This window comes from Salmo trutta, chromosome 20, assembly GCF_901001165.1.
Source record: "Salmo trutta chromosome 20, fSalTru1.1, whole genome shotgun sequence".
In the NCBI taxonomy this organism is placed as follows: Eukaryota; Metazoa; Chordata; class Actinopteri; order Salmoniformes; family Salmonidae; genus Salmo; species Salmo trutta.
The window spans coordinates 36,602,668-36,621,224 of NC_042976.1; the positions used below are offsets into that span (position 1 = coordinate 36,602,668).

The window sequence follows — 18,557 nt, forward strand, 5'->3', positions numbered from 1 at the left end:
AAGAGATATTGGCCCTGCTAAAATAAAGCTTTAAAAAAATGTGGAACAAAGACACAAGCTGCTGTTCATGGACTTTTTCCCAGATGTTCAGCTGGCCTGTCTGTGTACTCTTGTGTGTGAGTGATGACTGAAAATAAGGATGTTGTTTTGTTTCCTTCCCTGCACTGGGGAACAGGTTCTCATCACACTGTTAAATCAGCCAGGTTTACTAGGTGACATTTCCCATAAACGGAGGTCATGAACCATGTAACCTCACTAACCAAGCAAAACAATAAATAGTGTGTGTGTGTCTGAGTGTGTTTAGGTCTACGTGTCTATTGCCTACACATGTTGATGACTATGCTTGTTTATGTGCAGTGTGCACATCAGGTATGTGGGATAGTGTGCTGTGCGTTGTGTGTGTGCGCATGCTTGCTTACATATATGCTATATACGATATGGTACGTATGCATATGCTAATAAGCTAATGCGCATGTGATGTCAGCAATGCTTGTCTATTTGCATAGTCAGTGCATGTGTGAAAAGCCAATGGCCCTCTGGGACTCACCAGCTAGCTGTCCTCCAGTCAGGGGCACCACTCTGTATGGTGACCTTCAACACACAGAACACACATACACACAAACACACCAGTCAGTTTAGACAGCAAGTGGTGCAGCACTCAAATACGTCCCCCTTCCTCCTAATCAGACATGCTGTGAATGTCCTCTTCCTCCCACTCTCTTACTCAGCGTCTGAAGTGTGAGGACACGCTGGGGGCTGTGTGTGTGTGTGTGTGTGTCTTTTTGGTTTTACTATCATTGTGGGGACCAGAAGTCCTCACAAGGATAGTAAAACAAGGAAAAGTGGGGACATTTTGCCGGTCCCTTCAAGGAAAAATGCTATTTTAGGCTTACATGCTGACCATACTGCTCACGTCACATGAGCAAGCATTGCAAAATAATGTACACATACATGTTATTCAATCATTGGACCCACACTGCTCGCGCACGTCTGCGTAGCCAGGCGCTAAAATAGAACTTGGTTCTATTTGTGACGCTTGACTGTCTGCAAGTCCCGCCTCTCCCATCTCCTCATTGGTTTTTAGGAGCATATACCCACGTGGGTGATTGAACTGAGGTCCACACTCCAGTCCAGTTGGTAATGGTAATGCACCTTAAAGTTGGTTGACAACCACCATATAAAGTCCAAAGAAGAAGAAGAAGCCTGAAGGAGGAGAGATTACTAGAAACAAACTCGGTTTACCTTTTTATGTGTGGATTAATTGTCGGAGTAGAGGATCTTGTGCATTTCAGGTAAAATAACAACCCAATGTTTATATCCCAGGACAAATTAGCTAGCAACAGCAAGCTAGCTAGCTAAATTGCCATAAATGTTTAATGCTTTTCGACCTGCCCCAAAATTAATATAGTTGGTTCAGAGTTCGTTTTGATATTTCCAACTGCGTGTCCTGATCGCGTCTGATGTGGGTGGACATAATCGACAGGCACGCAATGTGTGAGCAGTGTCTAGCTCACTGATCACACCCTGACCTTGGATCTGTTAGTATTTTTACCCGAACAAGTCCTGGGCAATAGGGCACAATCTGGGATATTTCCTGCTGTTGAATGGACATTTAAATCAATAATATAACCCTTTACCCTTGCAGAATTTAACTTCTGCTTATGAGTTTAGACTGCCAAAATGACAGATTATGCATTTAAGGACCAACATATATATTTTCTGCTATAAATGTAAATACAGATGGAAATGAAGGTAGCCCTCTAGCCCATGGTTAGTGCTTTTCAGACCGGCCTAGTAGAAAATGTGTCCAACTTGTATCTTTTAAAATATCGCATGGCACAGATTTTGGACCAGGGCTAGTAAAGAATTGCAGTTCCATCCCTGAATGTAGATGTGACAGGGCCTACCTCTCGGTGTTGTGTGGCATGGTGGGGTCGATGGACACCATGGCTCCCGTGGAATCCAGCAGAGATAAGGTGGTGTTCCTGTCCAAAACAGACAAAGCAGGGACACTCTCTCTGAGGATGTGTCCCACTATGGTTCAATGAAGAGAGTGTAGGTGTTGGGCACATTCCAAAAATCAATCAAGGAAACCAAGGGAAAGATGAAAGCTAGTCAAGACTATTGGGACTAGGCCACTCACTATAGAGTATTATCTTGTCACTAATATGAGTTCTCAACGTGGCATCTCATAGAAGTGATCCTCAAAACAACATTAGAAAAACAGCCTTGGCAGACCGGGAGATTAAAGGATCCTGACAGGACGCTGACAGACGACTCTAAGCTTCACAGCAGAACTGAAGAGGGGAAAAGAGAGCAGAGAATTACCTTGGAAGACCTAGAGCGGTACAGAATAACTCCTTGATATCATACGGGCTGCAGAATCTGCTGAAGACCACCTACGGGAAGGGTAGCAAAACACGAAACATAGTCACGATCTAGTACATATATGATATATAATGCATACACTCTTAGAAAAAAGGGTTCCAAAAGGGTTCTGCGGCTGTCCTCATAGGATAACCATTTTTGGTTCCAGGTAGAACTGTTTCCCACCTTTCCACAGAGGGTTCTACATGGAACCCAAAACGGGTTCTTCAAAGGGTTCTCCTATGGGGACAGCCGAAGAACCCTTTTTGGTTCTAGATTTTTCTAAGAGTGTAGCATGCAATACTCTATTTATAGTGTCAGTAGCCCAACAAAGTCCACCGTGAGTATATAATGTTTGACGTGTGAGCAAAACGTTCATGTTCACATAACAACCTCCATGTGCGTAGATCTAAGGGATACAGCATTTTGAGAATTGAAAATGCTGACATACACTCTTAGAATAAAAGGTGCTATCTAGAACCTAAAATGGTTATTCGGCTCTCCCCATAAGAAAACCCTTTGAAGAACCCTTTTTGGTTCCAGGTAGAAACCTTTTGGGTTCCATGAAGAACCCTTTCCACAGAGGTTTCTACATGGAACCCAAAAGGGTTCTACCTGAAACCTAAACAGGTTCTCCCTGGAACCAAAAATGGTTCTCCTATGGGGACAGTTGAAGAACCCTTTTGGAACCCTTTTTCTAAGAGTATATATTATGAAAATATATGCAGAAATGTTGGAGATACTGATACTAGACGTGGAATACATTCCCAGTGATCAGGGTGGTACAGCAGACCACCAAACCAGTGTATTTAGTCAGCCTGTTCTACTATCCTCTCAAGCACCACCAGAGTACAGTGTGAGAGAAAATGGACCAACCACCCCACTAGGGAGAGAAGAAGAACTTTGTATTGACAGGTTTCTCATTCTGGGCTTTTCTTTTGATTAGAAATATGCAGATTCCAGCGCACCACAGTAAATATCCCCCATCCCACCCCTCCTCTCCTTTAATTGCCTTCCAAACAAAGTCAGTCAGTCATTTCTAGTGTCAACCCCAGGTTCACCAACACAGACGACTTGGACCCATGTAGATAAAAGCATCTTGATTCTTATGCCATTGGCAGGAACAACAAAGTCACGACAATAGGTGACAAAAGGAACCACGGCAACAAGGGTAAGAAGGAGATGGAGAAATGTGTAGGGTAAGAAGGAAAGAGGGATGGGGAGAGAGTAGGAGGGGAAGCGATGAGAGAGACAGAGAGCACTCCAGAAACCTGTCGGTGGCAGGCTGTCAGGTGTGTTAGACAGTGATGTGGTTAGTTCAGAGACACGTAAGCAAAGAGCCACTTATGTTCACAAACAGACAATTCACCAAGAAATACAATAGAAATTGCAAGATTGTATATTCACAAATCATAAATGTTCACTTAGTTATTGTTAATCAATTTCCCATATCCGTTTTCAGAAAAATGCAAAAAGGCGATGTCAGCTACATTTTCACTGGTGTGAAATTGTAATTCAATTTCACTCTATTTCAATTCAACAAAGAGAAGCGGCGAATAGAAACATCCTGTTCCATCTCCTCTCTAGAGAGACGTGTAGTAGAAATACAGTAACATCCTGTTCCATCTCCTCTCTAGAGAGACGTTTAGTAGACCTACAGTAACATCCTGTTCCTTCGACCTCTCTAGAGAGACGTGCAGTAGACCTACAGTAACATCCTGTTCCATCTCCTCTCTAGAGACGTATAGTAGACCTACAGTAACATCCTGTTCCATCTCCTCTCTAGAGAGACGTGTAGTAGACCTACAGTAACATCCTGTTCCATCTCCTCTCTAGAGAGACGTGTAGTAGGCCTACAGTAACATCCTGTTCCATCTCCTCCCTAGAGACGTGTAGTAGACCTACAGTAACATCCTGTTCCATCTCCTCTCTAGAGACGTGTAGTAGACCTACAGTAACAAACATCCTGTTCTATCTCCTCTCTAGAGAGACGTGTAGTAGACCAACAGTAACATCCTGTTCCATCTCCTCTCTAGAGACGTGGTGTAGGCCTACAGTAACATCCTGTTCCATCTCCTCTCTAGAGACGTGTAGTAGGCCTACAGTAACATCCTGTTCCATCTCCTCTCTAGAGAGACGTGTAGTAGGCCTACAGTAACATCCTGTTCCATCTCCTCTCTAGAGACGTGTAGTAGACCTACAGTAACAAACATCCTGTTCTATCTCCTCTCTAGAGAGATGTGTAGTAGACCTACAGTAACATCCTGTTCCATCTCCTCTCTAGAGACGTGTAGTAGACCTACAGTAACATCCTGTTCCATCTCCTCTCTAGAGACGTGTAGTAGACCTACAGTAACATCCTGTTCCATCTCCTCTCTAGAGACGTGTAGTAGACCTACAGTAACATCCTGTTCCATCTCCTCTCTAGAGAGACGTTTAGTAGACCTACAGTAACATCCTGTTCCATCTCCTCTCTCTAGAGACGTGTAGTAGACCTACAGTAACATCCTGTTCCTTCGACCTCTCTAGAGAGACGTGCAGTAGACCTACAGTAACATCCTGTTCCATCTCCTCTCTAGAGACGTATAGTAGACCTACAGTAACATCCTGTTCCATCTCCTCTCTAGAGACGTGTAGTAGACCTACAGTAACATCCTGTTCCATCTCCTCTCTAGAGACGTGTAGTAGGCCTACAGTAACATCCTGTTCTATCTCCTCTCTAGAGAGACGTGTAGTAGACCTACAGTAACATCCTGTTCCATCTCCTCTCTAGAGACGTGTAGTAGACCTACAGTAACATCCTGTTCCATCTCCTCTCTAGAGACGTGTAGTAGACCTACAGTAACATCCTGTTCCATCTCCTCTCTAGAGAGACGTTTAGTAGACCTACAGTAACATCCTGTTCCATCTCCTCTCTCTAGAGACGTGTAGTAGACCTACAGTAACATCCTGTTCCTTCGACCTCTCTAGAGAGACGTGCAGTAGACCTACAGTAACATCCTGTTCCATCTCCTCTCTAGAGACGTATAGTAGACCTACAGTAACATCCTGTTCCATCTCCTCTCTAGAGAGACGTGTAGTAGACCTACAGTAACATCCTGTTCCATCTCCTCTCTAGAGAGACGTGTAGTAGGCCTACAGTAACATCCTGTTCCATCTCCTCTCTAGAGACGTGTAGTAGACCTACAGTAACATCCTGTCCCATCTCCTCTCTAGAGACGTGTAGTAGACCTACAGTAACAAACATCCTGTTCTATCTCCTCTCTAGAGAGACGTGTAGTAGACCTACAGTAACATCCTGTTCCATCTCCTCTCTAGAGACGTGGTGTAGGCCTACAGTAACATCCTGTTCCATCTCCTCTCTAGAGACGTGTAGTAGGCCTACAGTAACATCCTGTTCCATCTCCTCTCTAGAGAGACGTGTAGTAGGCCTACAGTAACATCCTGTTACATCTCCTCTCTAGAGACGTGTAGTAGACCTACAGTAACAAACATCCTGTTCTATCTCCTCTCTAGAGAGACGTGTAGTAGACCTACAGTAACATCCTGTTCCATCTCCTCTCTAGAGACGTGTAGTAGACCTACAGTAACATCCTGTTCCATCTCCTCTCTAGAGACGTGTAGTAGACCTACAGTAACATCCTGTTCCATCTCCTCTGTAGAGACGTGTAGTAGGCCTACAGTAACATCCTGTTCCATCTCCTCTCTAGAGACGTGTAGTAGACCTACAGTAACATCCTGTTCCATCTCCTCTCTAGAGACGTGGTGTAGGCCTACAGTAACATCCTGTTCCATCTCCTCTCTAGAGACGTGTAGTAGGCCTACAGTAACATCCTGTTCCATCTCCTCTCTAGAGAGACGTGTAGTAGGCCTACAGTAACATCCTGTTCCATCTCCTCTCTAGAGACGTGTAGTAGACCTACAGTAACAAACATCCTGTTCTATCTCCTCTCTAGAGAGACGTGTAGTAGACCTACAGTAACATCCTGTTCCATCTCCTCTCTAGAGACGTGTAGTAGACCTACAGTAACATCCTGTTCCATCTCCTCTCTAGAGACGTGTAGTAGACCTACAGTAACATCCTGTTCCATCTCCTCTGTAGAGACGTGTAGTAGGCCTACAGTAACATCCTGTTCCATCTCCTCTCTAGAGACGTGTAGTAGACCTACAGTAACATCCTGTTCCATCTCCTCTCTAGAGAGACGTGTAGTAGACCTACAGTAACATCCTGTTCCATCTCCTCTCTAGAAAGACGTGTAGTAGACCTACAGTAACATCCTGTTCCATCTCCTGTCTAGAGACGTGTAGCAGGTCTACAGTAACATCCTGTTCCATCTCCTCTCTAGAGACGTGTAGTAGACCTACAGTAACATCCTGTTCCATCTCCTCTCTAGAGAGATGTGTAGACCTATAGTAACATCCTGTTCCATCTCCTCTCTAGAGAGACGTGTAGTAGGCCTACAGTAACATCCTGTTCCATCTCCTCTCTAGAGAGACGTGTAGTAGGCCTACAGTAACATCCTGTTCCATCTCCTCTCTAGAGAGATGTGTAGACCTATAGTAACATCCTGTTCCATCTACACTCTAGAGAGACGTGTAGTAGGCCTACAGTAACATCCTGTTCCATCTCCTCTCTAGAGAGATGTGTAGACCTTTAGTAACATCCTGTTCCATCTCCTCTCTAGAGAGATGTGTAGACCTATAGTAACATCCTGTTCCATCTCCTCTCTAGAGAGACGTGTAGTAGGCCTACAGTAACATCCTGTTCCATCTCCTCTCTAGAGACGTATAGTAGACCTACAGTAACATCCTGTTCCATCTCCTCTCTAGAGACGTGTAGTAGACCTACAGTAACATCCTGTTCCATCTCCTCTCTAGAGAGATGTGTAGACCTATAGTAACATCCTGTTCCATCTCCTCTCTAGAGAGATGTGTAGACCTATAGTAACATCCTGTTCCATCTCCTCTCTAGAGAGACGTGTAGTAGGCCTACAGTAACATCCTGTTCCATCTCCTCTCTAGAGAGACGTGTAGTAGACCTACAGTAACATCCTGTTCCATCTCCTCTCTAGAGACGTGTAGTAGACCTACAGTAACATCCTGTTACATCTCCTCTCTAGAGACGTATAGTAGACCTACAGTAACATCCTGTTCCATCTCCTCTCTAGAGAGACGTGTAGTAGACCTACAGTAACATCCTGTTCCATCTCCTCTCTAGAGACGTGTAGTAGGCCTACAGTAACATCCTGTTCCATCTCCTCTCTAGAGAAACGTGAAGTAGGACTACAGTAACATCCTGTTCCATCTCCTCTCTAGAGACGTTTAGTAGACCTACAGTAACAAACATCCTGTTCTATCTCCTCTCTAGAGAGACGTGTAGTAGACCTACAGTAACATTCTGTTCTATCTCCTCTCTAGAGACGTGTAGTAGGCCTACAGTAACATCCTGTTCCATCTCCTCTCTAGAGAGACGTGTAGTAGACCTACAGTAACATCATATTCCATCTCCTCTCTAGAGAGACGTGTAGTAGGCCTACAGTACCATCCTGTTCCATCTCTCTAGAGAGACATGTAGTAGGCCTATAGTAACATCCTGTTCCATCTCCTCTCTAGAGAGACGTGTAGTAGACCTACAGTAACATCCTGTTCCATCTCCTCTCTAGAGAGACGTGTATTAGACCTACAGTAACATCCTGTTCCATCTCCTCTCTAGAGAGACGTGTGTAGACCTACAGAAACATCCTGTTCCATCTCCTCTCTAGAGAGACGTGCAGTAGACCTACAGTAACATCCTGTTCCATCTCCTCTCTAGAGAGACGTGTAGTAGACCTACAGAAACATCCTGTTCCATCTCCTCTCTAGAGAGACGTGCAGTAGACCTACAGTAACATCCTGTTCCATCTCCTCTCTAGAGAGACGTGTAGTAGACCTACAGAAACATCCTGTTCCATCTCCTCTCTAGAGAGACGTGTAGACCTATAGTAACATCCTGTTCCATCTCCTCTCTAGAGAGACGTGTAGTAGGCCTACAGTAACATCCTGTTCCATCTCCTCTCTAGAGACGTGTAGTAGGCCTACAGTAACATCCTGTTCCATCTCCTCTCTAGAGACGTGTAGTAGGCCTACAGTAACTTCCTGTTCCATCTCCTCTCTAGAGAAACGTGAAGTAGACCTACAGTAACATCCTGTTCCACCTCCTCTCTAGAGACGTTTAGTAGACCTACAGTAACAAACATCCTGTTCTATCTCCTCTCTAGAGAGACGTGTAGTAGACCTACAGTAACATCCTGTTCTATCTCCTCTCTAGAGACGTGTAGTAGGCCTACAGTAACATCCTGTTCCATCTCCTCTCTAGAGAGACGTGTAGGCCTACAGTAACATCCTATTCCATCTCCTCTCTAGAGAGACGTGTAGTAGGCCTACAGTAACATCCTGTTCCATCTCTCTAGAGAGACGTGTAGTAGGCCTATAGTAACATCCTGTTCCATCTCCTCTCTAGAGAGACGTGTAGTAGACCTACAGTAACATCCTGTTCCATCTCCTCTCTAGAGACGTGTAGACCTACAGTAACATCCTGTTCCATCTCCTCTCTAGAGACGTGTAGACCTACAGTAACATCCTGTTCGATTTCTCTAGAGAGACGTGTAGTAGACCTACAGTAACATCCTGTTACATCTCTCTAGAGACGTGTAGTAGACCTACAGTAACATCCTGTTCCATCTCCTCTCTAGAGAGACGTGTGTAGACCTACAGAAACATCCTGTTCCATCTCCTCTCTAGAGAGACGTGCAGTAGACCTACAGTAACATCCTGTTCCATCTCCTCTCTAGAGAGACGTGTAGTAGACCTACAGAAACATCCTGTTCCATCTCCTCTCTAGAGAGACGTGCAGTAGCCCTACAGTAACATCCTGTTCCATCTCCTCTCTAGAGAGACGTGTAGTAGACCTACAGAAACATCCTGTTCCATCTCCTCTCTAGAGAGACGTGTAGACCTATAGTAACATCCTGTTCCATCTCCTCTCTAGAGACGTGTAGTAGGCCTACAGTAACATCCTGTTCCATCTCCTCTCTAGAGACGTGTAGTAGGCCTACAGTAACATCCTGTTCCATCTCCTCTCTAGAGACGTGTAGTAGGCCTACAGTAACATCCTGTTCCATCTCCTCTCTAGAGAAACGTGAAGTAGGCCTACAGTAACATCCTGTTCCATCTCCTCTCTAGAGACGTATAGTAGACCTACAGTAACATCCTGTTCCATCTCCTCTCTAGAGACGTGTAGTAGACCTACAGTAACATCCTGTTCCATCTCCTCTCTAGAGAGATGTGTAGACCTATAGTAACATCCTGTCCATCTCCTCTCTAGAGAGATGTGTAGACCTATAGTAACATCCTGTTCCATCTCCTCTCTAGAGAGACGTGTAGTAGGCCTACAGTAACATCCTGTTCCATCTCCTCTCTAGAGAGACGTGTAGTAGACCTACAGTAACATCCTGTTCCATCTCCTCTCTAGAGAGACGTGTATTAGACCTACAGTAACATCCTGTTCCATCTCCTCTCTAGAGAGACGTGTGTAGACCTACAGAAACATCCTGTTCCATCTCCTCTCTAGAGAGACGTGCAGTAGACCTACAGTAACATCCTGTTCCATCTCCTCTCTAGAGAGACGTGTAGTAGACCTACAGAAACATCCTGTTCCATCTCCTCTCTAGAGAGACGTGCAGTAGACCTACAGTAACATCCTGTTCCATCTCCTCTCTAGAGAGACGTGTAGTAGACCTACAGAAACATCCTGTTCCATCTCCTCTCTAGAGAGACGTGTAGACCTATAGTAACATCCTGTTCCATCTCCTCTCTAGAGAGACGTGTAGTAGGCCTACAGTAACATCCTGTTCCATCTCCTCTCTAGAGACGTGTAGTAGGCCTACAGTAACATCCTGTTCCATCTCCTCTCTAGAGACGTGTAGTAGGCCTACAGTAACTTCCTGTTCCATCTCCTCTCTAGAGAAACGTGAAGTAGACCTACAGTAACATCCTGTTCCACCTCCTCTCTAGAGACGTTTAGTAGACCTACAGTAACAAACATCCTGTTCTATCTCCTCTCTAGAGAGACGTGTAGTAGACCTACAGTAACATCCTGTTCTATCTCCTCTCTAGAGAGACGTGTAGGCCTACAGTAACATCCTATTCCATCTCCTCTCTAGAGAGACGTGTAGTAGGCCTACAGTAACATCCTGTTCCATCTCTCTAGAGAGACGTGTAGTAGGCCTATAGTAACATCCTGTTCCATCTCCTCTCTAGAGAGACGTGTAGTAGACCTACAGTAACATCCTGTTCCATCTCCTCTCTAGAGACGTGTAGACCTACAGTAACATCCTGTTCCATCTCCTCTCTAGAGACGTGTAGACCTACAGTAACATCCTGTTCGATTTCTCTAGAGAGACGTGTAGTAGACCTACAGTAACATCCTGTTACATCTCTCTAGAGACGTGTAGTAGACCTACAGTAACATCCTGTTCCATCTCCTCTCTAGAGAGACGTGTGTAGACCTACAGAAACATCCTGTTCCATCTCCTCTCTAGAGAGACGTGCAGTAGACCTACAGTAACATCCTGTTCCATCTCCTCTCTAGAGAGACGTGTAGTAGACCTACAGAAACATCCTGTTCCATCTCCTCTCTAGAGAGACGTGCAGTAGACCTACAGTAACATCCTGTTCCATCTCCTCTCTAGAGAGACGTGTAGTAGACCTACAGAAACATCCTGTTCCATCTCCTCTCTAGAGAGACGTGTAGACCTATAGTAACATCCTGTTCCATCTCCTCTCTAGAGACGTGTAGTAGGCCTACAGTAACATCCTGTTCCATCTCCTCTCTAGAGACGTGTAGTAGGCCTACAGTAACATCCTGTTCCATCTCCTCTCTAGAGACGTGTAGTAGGCCTACAGTAACATCCTGTTCCATCTCCTCTCTAGAGAAACGTGAAGTAGGCCTACAGTAACATCCTGTTCCATCTCCTCTCTAGAGACGTATAGTAGACCTACAGTAACATCCTGTTCCATCTCCTCTCTAGAGACGTGTAGTAGACCTACAGTAACATCCTGTTCCATCTCCTCTCTAGAGAGATGTGTAGACCTATAGTAACATCCTGTCCATCTCCTCTCTAGAGAGATGTGTAGACCTATAGTAACATCCTGTTCCATCTCCTCTCTAGAGAGACGTGTAGTAGGCCTACAGTAACATCCTGTTCCATCTCCTCTCTAGAGAGACGTGTAGTAGACCTACAGTAACATCCTGTTCCATCTCCTCTCTAGAGACGTGTAGTAGACCTACAGTAACATCCTGTTACATCTCCTCTCTAGAGACGTATAGTAGACCTACAGTAACATCCTGTTCCATCTCCTCTCTAGAGAGACGTGTAGTAGACCTACAGTAACATCCTGTTCCATCTCCTCTCTAGAGAGACGTGTAGTAGACCTACAGTAACATCCTGTTCCATCTCCTCTCTAGAGAGACGTGTAGTAGACCTACAGAAACATCCTGTTCCATCTCCTCTCTAGAGAGACGTGCAGTAGACCTACAGTAACATCCTGTTCCATCTCCTCTCTAGAGAGACGTGTAGTAGACCTACAGAAACATCCTGTTCCATCTCCTCTCTAGAGAGACGTGCAGTAGACCTACAGTAACATCCTGTTCCATCTCCTCTCTAGAGAGACGTGTAGTAGACCTACAGAAACATCCTGTTCCATCTCCTCTCTAGAGAGACGTGTAGACCTATAGTAACATCCTGTTCCATCTCCTCTCTAGAGAGACGTGTAGTAGACCTACAGTAACATCCTGTTCTATCTCCTCTCTAGAGACGTGTAGTAGGCCTACAGTAACATCCTGTTCCATCTCCTCTCTAGAGACGTTTAGTAGACCTACAGTAACAAACATCCTGTTCTATCTCCTCTCTAGAGAGACGTGTAGTAGACCTACAGTAACATCCTGTTCTATCTCCTCTCTAGAGACGTGTAGTAGGCCTACAGTAACATCCTGTTCCATCTCCTCTCTAGAGAGACGTGTAGGCCTACAGTAACATCCTATTCCATCTCCTCTCTAGAGAGACGTGTAGTAGGCCTACAGTAACATCCTGTTCCATCTCTCTAGAGAGACGTGTAGTAGGCCTATAGTAACATCCTGTTCCATCTCCTCTCTAGAGAGACGTGTAGTAGACCTACAGTAACATCCTGTTCCATCTCCTCTCTAGAGACGTGTAGACCTACAGTAACATCCTGTTCGATTTCTCTAGAGAGACGTGTAGTAGACCTACAGTAACATCCTGTTACATCTCTCTAGAGACGTGTAGTAGACCTACAGTAACATCCTGTTCCATCTCCTCTCTAGAGAGACGTGTGTAGACCTACAGAAACATCCTGTTCCATCTCCTCTCTAGAGAGACGTGCAGTAGACCTACAGTAACATCCTGTTCCATCTCCTCTCTAGAGAGACGTGTAGTAGACCTACAGAAACATCCTGTTCCATCTCCTCTCTAGAGAGACGTGTAGACCTATAGTAACATCCTGTTCCATCTCCTCTCTAGAGACGTGTAGTAGGCCCTACAGTAACATCCTGTTCCATCTCCTCTCTAGAGACGTGTAGTAGGCCTACAGTAACATCCTGTTCCATCTCCTCTCTAGAGACGTGTAGTAGGCCTACAGTAACATCCTGTTCCATCTCCTCTCTAGAGAAACGTGAAGTAGGCCTACAGTAACATCCTGTTCCATCTCCTCTCTAGAGACGTTTAGTAGACCTACAGTAACAAACATCCTGTTCTATCTCCTCTCTAGAGAGACGTGTAGTAGACCTACAGTAACATCCTGTTCTATCTCCTCTCTAGAGACGTGTAGTAGGCCTACAGTAACATCCTGTTCCATCTCCTCTCTAGAGAGACGTGTAGGCCTACAGTAACATCCTATTCCATCTCCTCTCTAGAGAGACGTGTAGTAGGCCTACAGTAACATCCTGTTCCATCTCTCTAGAGAGACGTGTAGTAGGCCTATAGTAACATCCTGTTCCATCTCCTCTCTAGAGAGACGTGTAGTAGACCTACAGTAACATCCTGTTCCATCTCCTCTCTAGAGACGTGTAGACCTACAGTAACATCCTGTTCCATCTCCTCTCTAGAGACGTGTAGACCTACAGTAACATCCTGTTCGATCTCTCTAGAGAGACGTGTAGTAGACCTACAGTAACATCCTGTTACATCTCTCTAGAGACGTGTAGTAGGCCTACAGTAACATCCTGTTCCATCTCCTCTCTAGAGAGACGTGTAGTAGACCTACAGTAAATCCTGTTCCATCTCCTCTCTAGAGACGTGTAGACCTACAGTAACATCCTGTTCCATCTCCTCTCTAGAGACGTGTAGACCTACAGTAACATCCTGTTCGATCTCTCTAGAGAGACGTGTAGTAGACCTACAGTAACATCCTGTTACATCTCTCTAGAGACGTGTAGTAGGCCTACAGTAACATCCTGTTCCATCTCCTCTCTAGAGACGTGTAGAAGGCCTACAGTAACATCCTGTTCCATCTCCTCTCTAGAGAGACGTGTAGTAGACCTACAGTAACATCCTGTTCCATCTCCTCTCTAGAGAGACGTGTAGTAGGCCTACAGTAACATCCTGTTCCATCTCCTCTCTAGAGACGTGTAGTAGGCCTACAGTAACATCCTGTTCCATCTCCTCTCTAGAGACGTGTAGTAGACCTACAGTAACATCCTGTTCCATCTCCTCTCTAGAGACGTGTAGTAGGCCTACAGTAACAGTACTAGTGCCTTAACATCTGAGCGGATGCAACAAGGAAACCCACTCAGTATACATAATATACAGTGACATACAACAGCCCTTCGGTAAAAGTAATACAAGTGGGTTAGGGGTAAACATTGTCTTTGTCATCTGTCATGCTTGGGAAGGATGGCATAATGCACGTAGAGCTCTGACTCTCTTCATTGCGTGTGTGTGTGTGGTGTGGTGTGGGGTGTGTGTGTGTGTGTGTGTGTGTGTGTGTGTGTGTGTGTGTGTGTGTGCGCGCGCGCGCGTTGCTGTGTGTGCTTGAACATTTGGAGGTGCTCATGTAATAGCCTGGCTCTGCTGCCCGCTTCTGTTTTCGATGATGGATGACGCTAGCTTGACAGCAGCGTGTATGCTAAAGGACTGAGAGAGCATAAGGTGGTAGGGTAAGCATAGGAGCTCTCTTGTATGAGGAACCAGGTCCGTAGATAGTGCTGACAAACCTGGATGTTTATGGACCCTCCATGTCATCTAATAATAACTGATGAATAACCAGTTCCTCTCTAATACCTGAGTTCTGTTCTTGTTGAGTTTCTATACAGTGCCTTCGGAAAGTATTCAGACCCCAAAGACTTTTTCCACATTTTGTTACGTTACAGCCTTATTCTAAAATGTATTCAATTGTTTTTTCCCCCTTTGTCATTATGGGATATCTGCACACATTACCCCATAATGACAAAGCAAAAGCAGGTTAATACAAATGTTTGCAAATTTATTAAAAATAAAAAGTGGAAATATTCAATTTACATAAGTATTCAGACCCTTTACTCAGTACTTTGTTGAAGCACCTTTGGCAGCGATTACAGCATTGACTCTTCTTGGGTATGACGCTATAAGCTTGGCACACCTGTATTTGGGGAGTTTCTCCCATTTGTCTCTGCAGATCTTCTAAAGCTCTGTCAGGTTGGATGGGGAGCATTGCTGCACAGCTATTTTCAGGTCTCTCCAGAGATGTTTGATCGGGTTCAAGTCACGGCTCTGGCTGGGCCACTCAAAGACATTCAGAAACTTGTCCCGAAGCCACTCCTGCGTTGTCTTGGCTGTGTGCTTAGGGTCGTTGTCCTGTTGGAAGGTGAACCTTTGCCCCAGTCTGAGGTCCTGAGTGCTCTGGAGCAGGTTTTCATCAAGGATTTCTCTGTACTTTGCTCTGTTCATTTTCCCCCTCGATCCTGACTAGTCTCCCAGTCCCTGCCGCTGAAAAACATCCCCAGAGCATGATGCTGCCACCACCATGCTTCCCCGTAGGGATGGTGCAAGGTTTCCTCCAGACATGACAATTGGCATTCAGGCCAAAGAGTTCAATCTTGGCTTCATCAGACCAGAGAATCTTGTTTCTCATGATCTGAGAGTCTTTAGGTGCCTTTTGGCAAACTCCAAGCGGGCTGTCATGTGCCATTTACTGAGGAGTGGCTTCCGTCAGGCCACTCTACCATAAAGGCCTGATAGGTGGAGTGCTGCAGAGATGGTTGTCCTTCTGGAAGGTTCTCCCGTCTCCACAGATGAATTCAAGAGCTCTGTCAGAGTGACCATCTGGTTCTTGGACACCTCCCTGACCAAGGCCCTTCTCCTCGATTGCTTAGTTTGGCCAGGTGGCCAGCTCTAGGAAGAGTCTTGGCGGTTCCAAACTTCTTCCATTTCTTCGACCTCATGGCTTGGTTTTTGCTCGGACATGCACTGTCAACTGTGGGCCCTTATATAGACAGGTGTGTGCCTTTCCAAATCATGTCCAATCAAGGTGGCCTCCAATCAGGTTGTAGAAACATCTCAATGATGATCAATGGAAACAGGATGCACTTGAGCTGAATTTGAAGTCTCATAGCAAAGGGTCTGAATACTTATGTAAATAAGGTCTTTCTGTTTTTTATTTTTAAGAAATTTGCAAAGATTTCTAAAAACCTGTTTTCGCTTTGTCATTATGGTGTATTGTGTGGACTGCTGAGGATTTTTCTTTGTATTATCCATGTTAGAATAAGGCTGTAATGTAACAAAGTGTGGAAAAAGTCAAGGGTTCTTAATACTTTCCGAAGGCATTGTATATGGACACCTAAACCAACATCATAAATCCACATTCCTGATTATCCAACGGCACAGGAAATACCGTATTCAAATTCAAATCACACACAGAACATGCAGAAGAACAATGGAGCACGTAAAGCAGGAACTAATCAGCATAATTTCTGTACAAGTAAGCTAGATAATAACACACACAATGGCAGCACTACACACAGTCAGTCACGCAGCAAGAGAATGAAACACTCCTCATTATTCACTATGGACTGAAGGTCTGGAGCCTGGAACCCACCCAGGCTATAGCCTTAAAATGAAAATTATCTGTGCATCAGTACAAAAACAATCTCTCTGATAATTTAATGAGTTCAAACCAACATAGACCCTAAAACCACAATGTTCAAGTCCAAATTATAATGTATGTCAAACATCATCAACTTTCAGGTGAGACAAAGGCCAGGAGTGTGGAAGAGTTAAAATGGAGTGTCGACGTTGTTAGTCCAAAAGCGGAAGTTGGGTCACAGGCTCTCTTTCCATTTCCCCTGAAAACCGGAACCTCTGGTTGTTGGGGACTCGGCAGAGTTTACCACCGAACTGACTTGTTGTGGATAAAAATCAGCTCGTGATGACATAGTGCACACAAAATGTACTTTTTCGCTTAAGTTCTCATGTACCGAATGAAAATCTAAAAGTCCAATGTGTTACCATCGCATTTTCAACTCTACTCCGATAGTTTTGTCACAAAAATTGTTGCATTAAATAGCAAATGTGCCTACTTTGGTCTTGGCATGTGTGCTCTAGCCAACAGCTCGCAGATACAAAACGGGTAGGATAGTCTACATAATGCAATAAGAGTGGAATATTCGTATTTGTCAAAACAGCAGTCAAGCATCGATCATCATGTCACCAGAATAAGTCCCTCGATGGTATTGGAAAGGAGCATCAAGGTCATCACCGTGCACTTTCACTACCCTGAGGAGTTCATCATAACTTATTTCATCTATAGCCTAATAAACTGCATGGTTTCCTGAGTCGTAGTGGGAGGACCACACACCAAGTCATTGCGTAACTCCAAGTTGACTTTGATATGATGGTTATTGTATCAATATTTGTGCATAAAGGTGTTTCCAATGCCATTTGTCGCATAATAAATTTTACCGACACAGAAAGATCCCACCATGTCGAACAAACAAATTCTGTAGGCATTTATAAAATTGTACCGAAACTTCCTGTTTCCATTAAAGCTGTCATTCATTTTTTTGGTCCTACAGTAAGACTTTACTCGCATAAACACTGTGGATGGAAACGTGGTTAGTAATGTGCTCCTGTGTACAGAGCTGTGCTGGAATTATGATGAGATCTGATAGGTCCCTGTAGTTATTACTCAGACTGAGCTGTGAGAAGTAAAGTAAAACACTAATTTAGTCTGATGGGAAGTCATCTTTAGAAATGATGAAGCAGTGATAAGTATGTGAGAGAGAAGAGAGAGAGCAGAGAGAGAGAGAAAGAGAGGGAGATGAAGGAATGCAAGAGTGAGAGAGGGAAGTGTGTGAGAGGGATAAAGGAAAGGAGAGAGAGAGAGAATGTGTGTGTGTGTGAGATTGATCGATCAACAGTGTGAGAAAAATGCAGCGTCACATAGACATAAGAGAATGAGAGAGGGAGAGAAAACAAGAGGGTGAGGGAGAGAGAAAGAGAGGTGCCATATTTTTACCCAAGCAACAACTGACCAATGGCAACCGAACAATATCAGAAATCTAGAACAAAAGCTTACACACAGTCAGAGATGAATTGATTTATCACTATGAGCTCACAGATGTAGTCACTGACTATGAGCCTACACCACAGCATATCCTAAACCAACTGAACGAACAGGCTCACAGAAAAACACCAAACAAACATAATTGGAATGAATTCCATAAAAAGTGACACGGTCTGCAATAAATGAAAAGTGCTATCGGAGTGGAGCATAAAAGTATTTATGTTGTTCCTTTATGGCCCTGGTCCTCAGTCTCCTCCACTCCACTGGGTGGAAGTGTAAAGAGCCCTCTGGACGGGATCTAGACCCACCATTCTGGCTCTGTTTGTGGAGGCTAATTGACATGGATATAGTCTGTGTGAGATTAAAGCAATTGTACACGACAGGGCGTGCTAAATTACTTTGATCGAATTTCACTATTGAAACTATGTTGCAAATGTCGACGGACAGACAGCAATGTTTGTACAACCCCCAGATGTTGCAAACCAAATGTTAGGCTAGAAGCCAGGGGAAATAATGTCTAGATGGTTTTTACAGTGGAGATCAAGTTAATGAATTGGCTGGCTGGGCTGTGGAGGAGCAGGGATTTCTCAGGAAAG

The 18,557-nt window shown here is 44.6% G+C and overlaps 1 protein-coding gene across 3 annotated transcripts in view; it reads right to left on the reverse strand.

Moving 5' to 3' along the window:
* Positions 1-18,557, reverse strand: part of LOC115155977 (high affinity cGMP-specific 3',5'-cyclic phosphodiesterase 9A) — a 47,583-nt gene that overhangs the window by 22,734 nt on the left and 6,292 nt on the right. For 2 of the 3 annotated variants that reach the window (XM_029703123.1, XM_029703124.1), the window contains exons 2-4: positions 2,329-2,399; positions 1,908-2,018; positions 548-591 (exon numbers count right to left, since the gene is read on the reverse strand). In XM_029703123.1, the coding sequence (XP_029558983.1) occupies positions 548-591; positions 1,908-2,018; positions 2,329-2,399 (226 nt within the window). The remainder of the gene's footprint in view (positions 1-547; positions 592-1,907; positions 2,019-2,328; positions 2,400-18,557) is intronic. The other variant, XM_029703125.1, reaches the window with a different exon arrangement.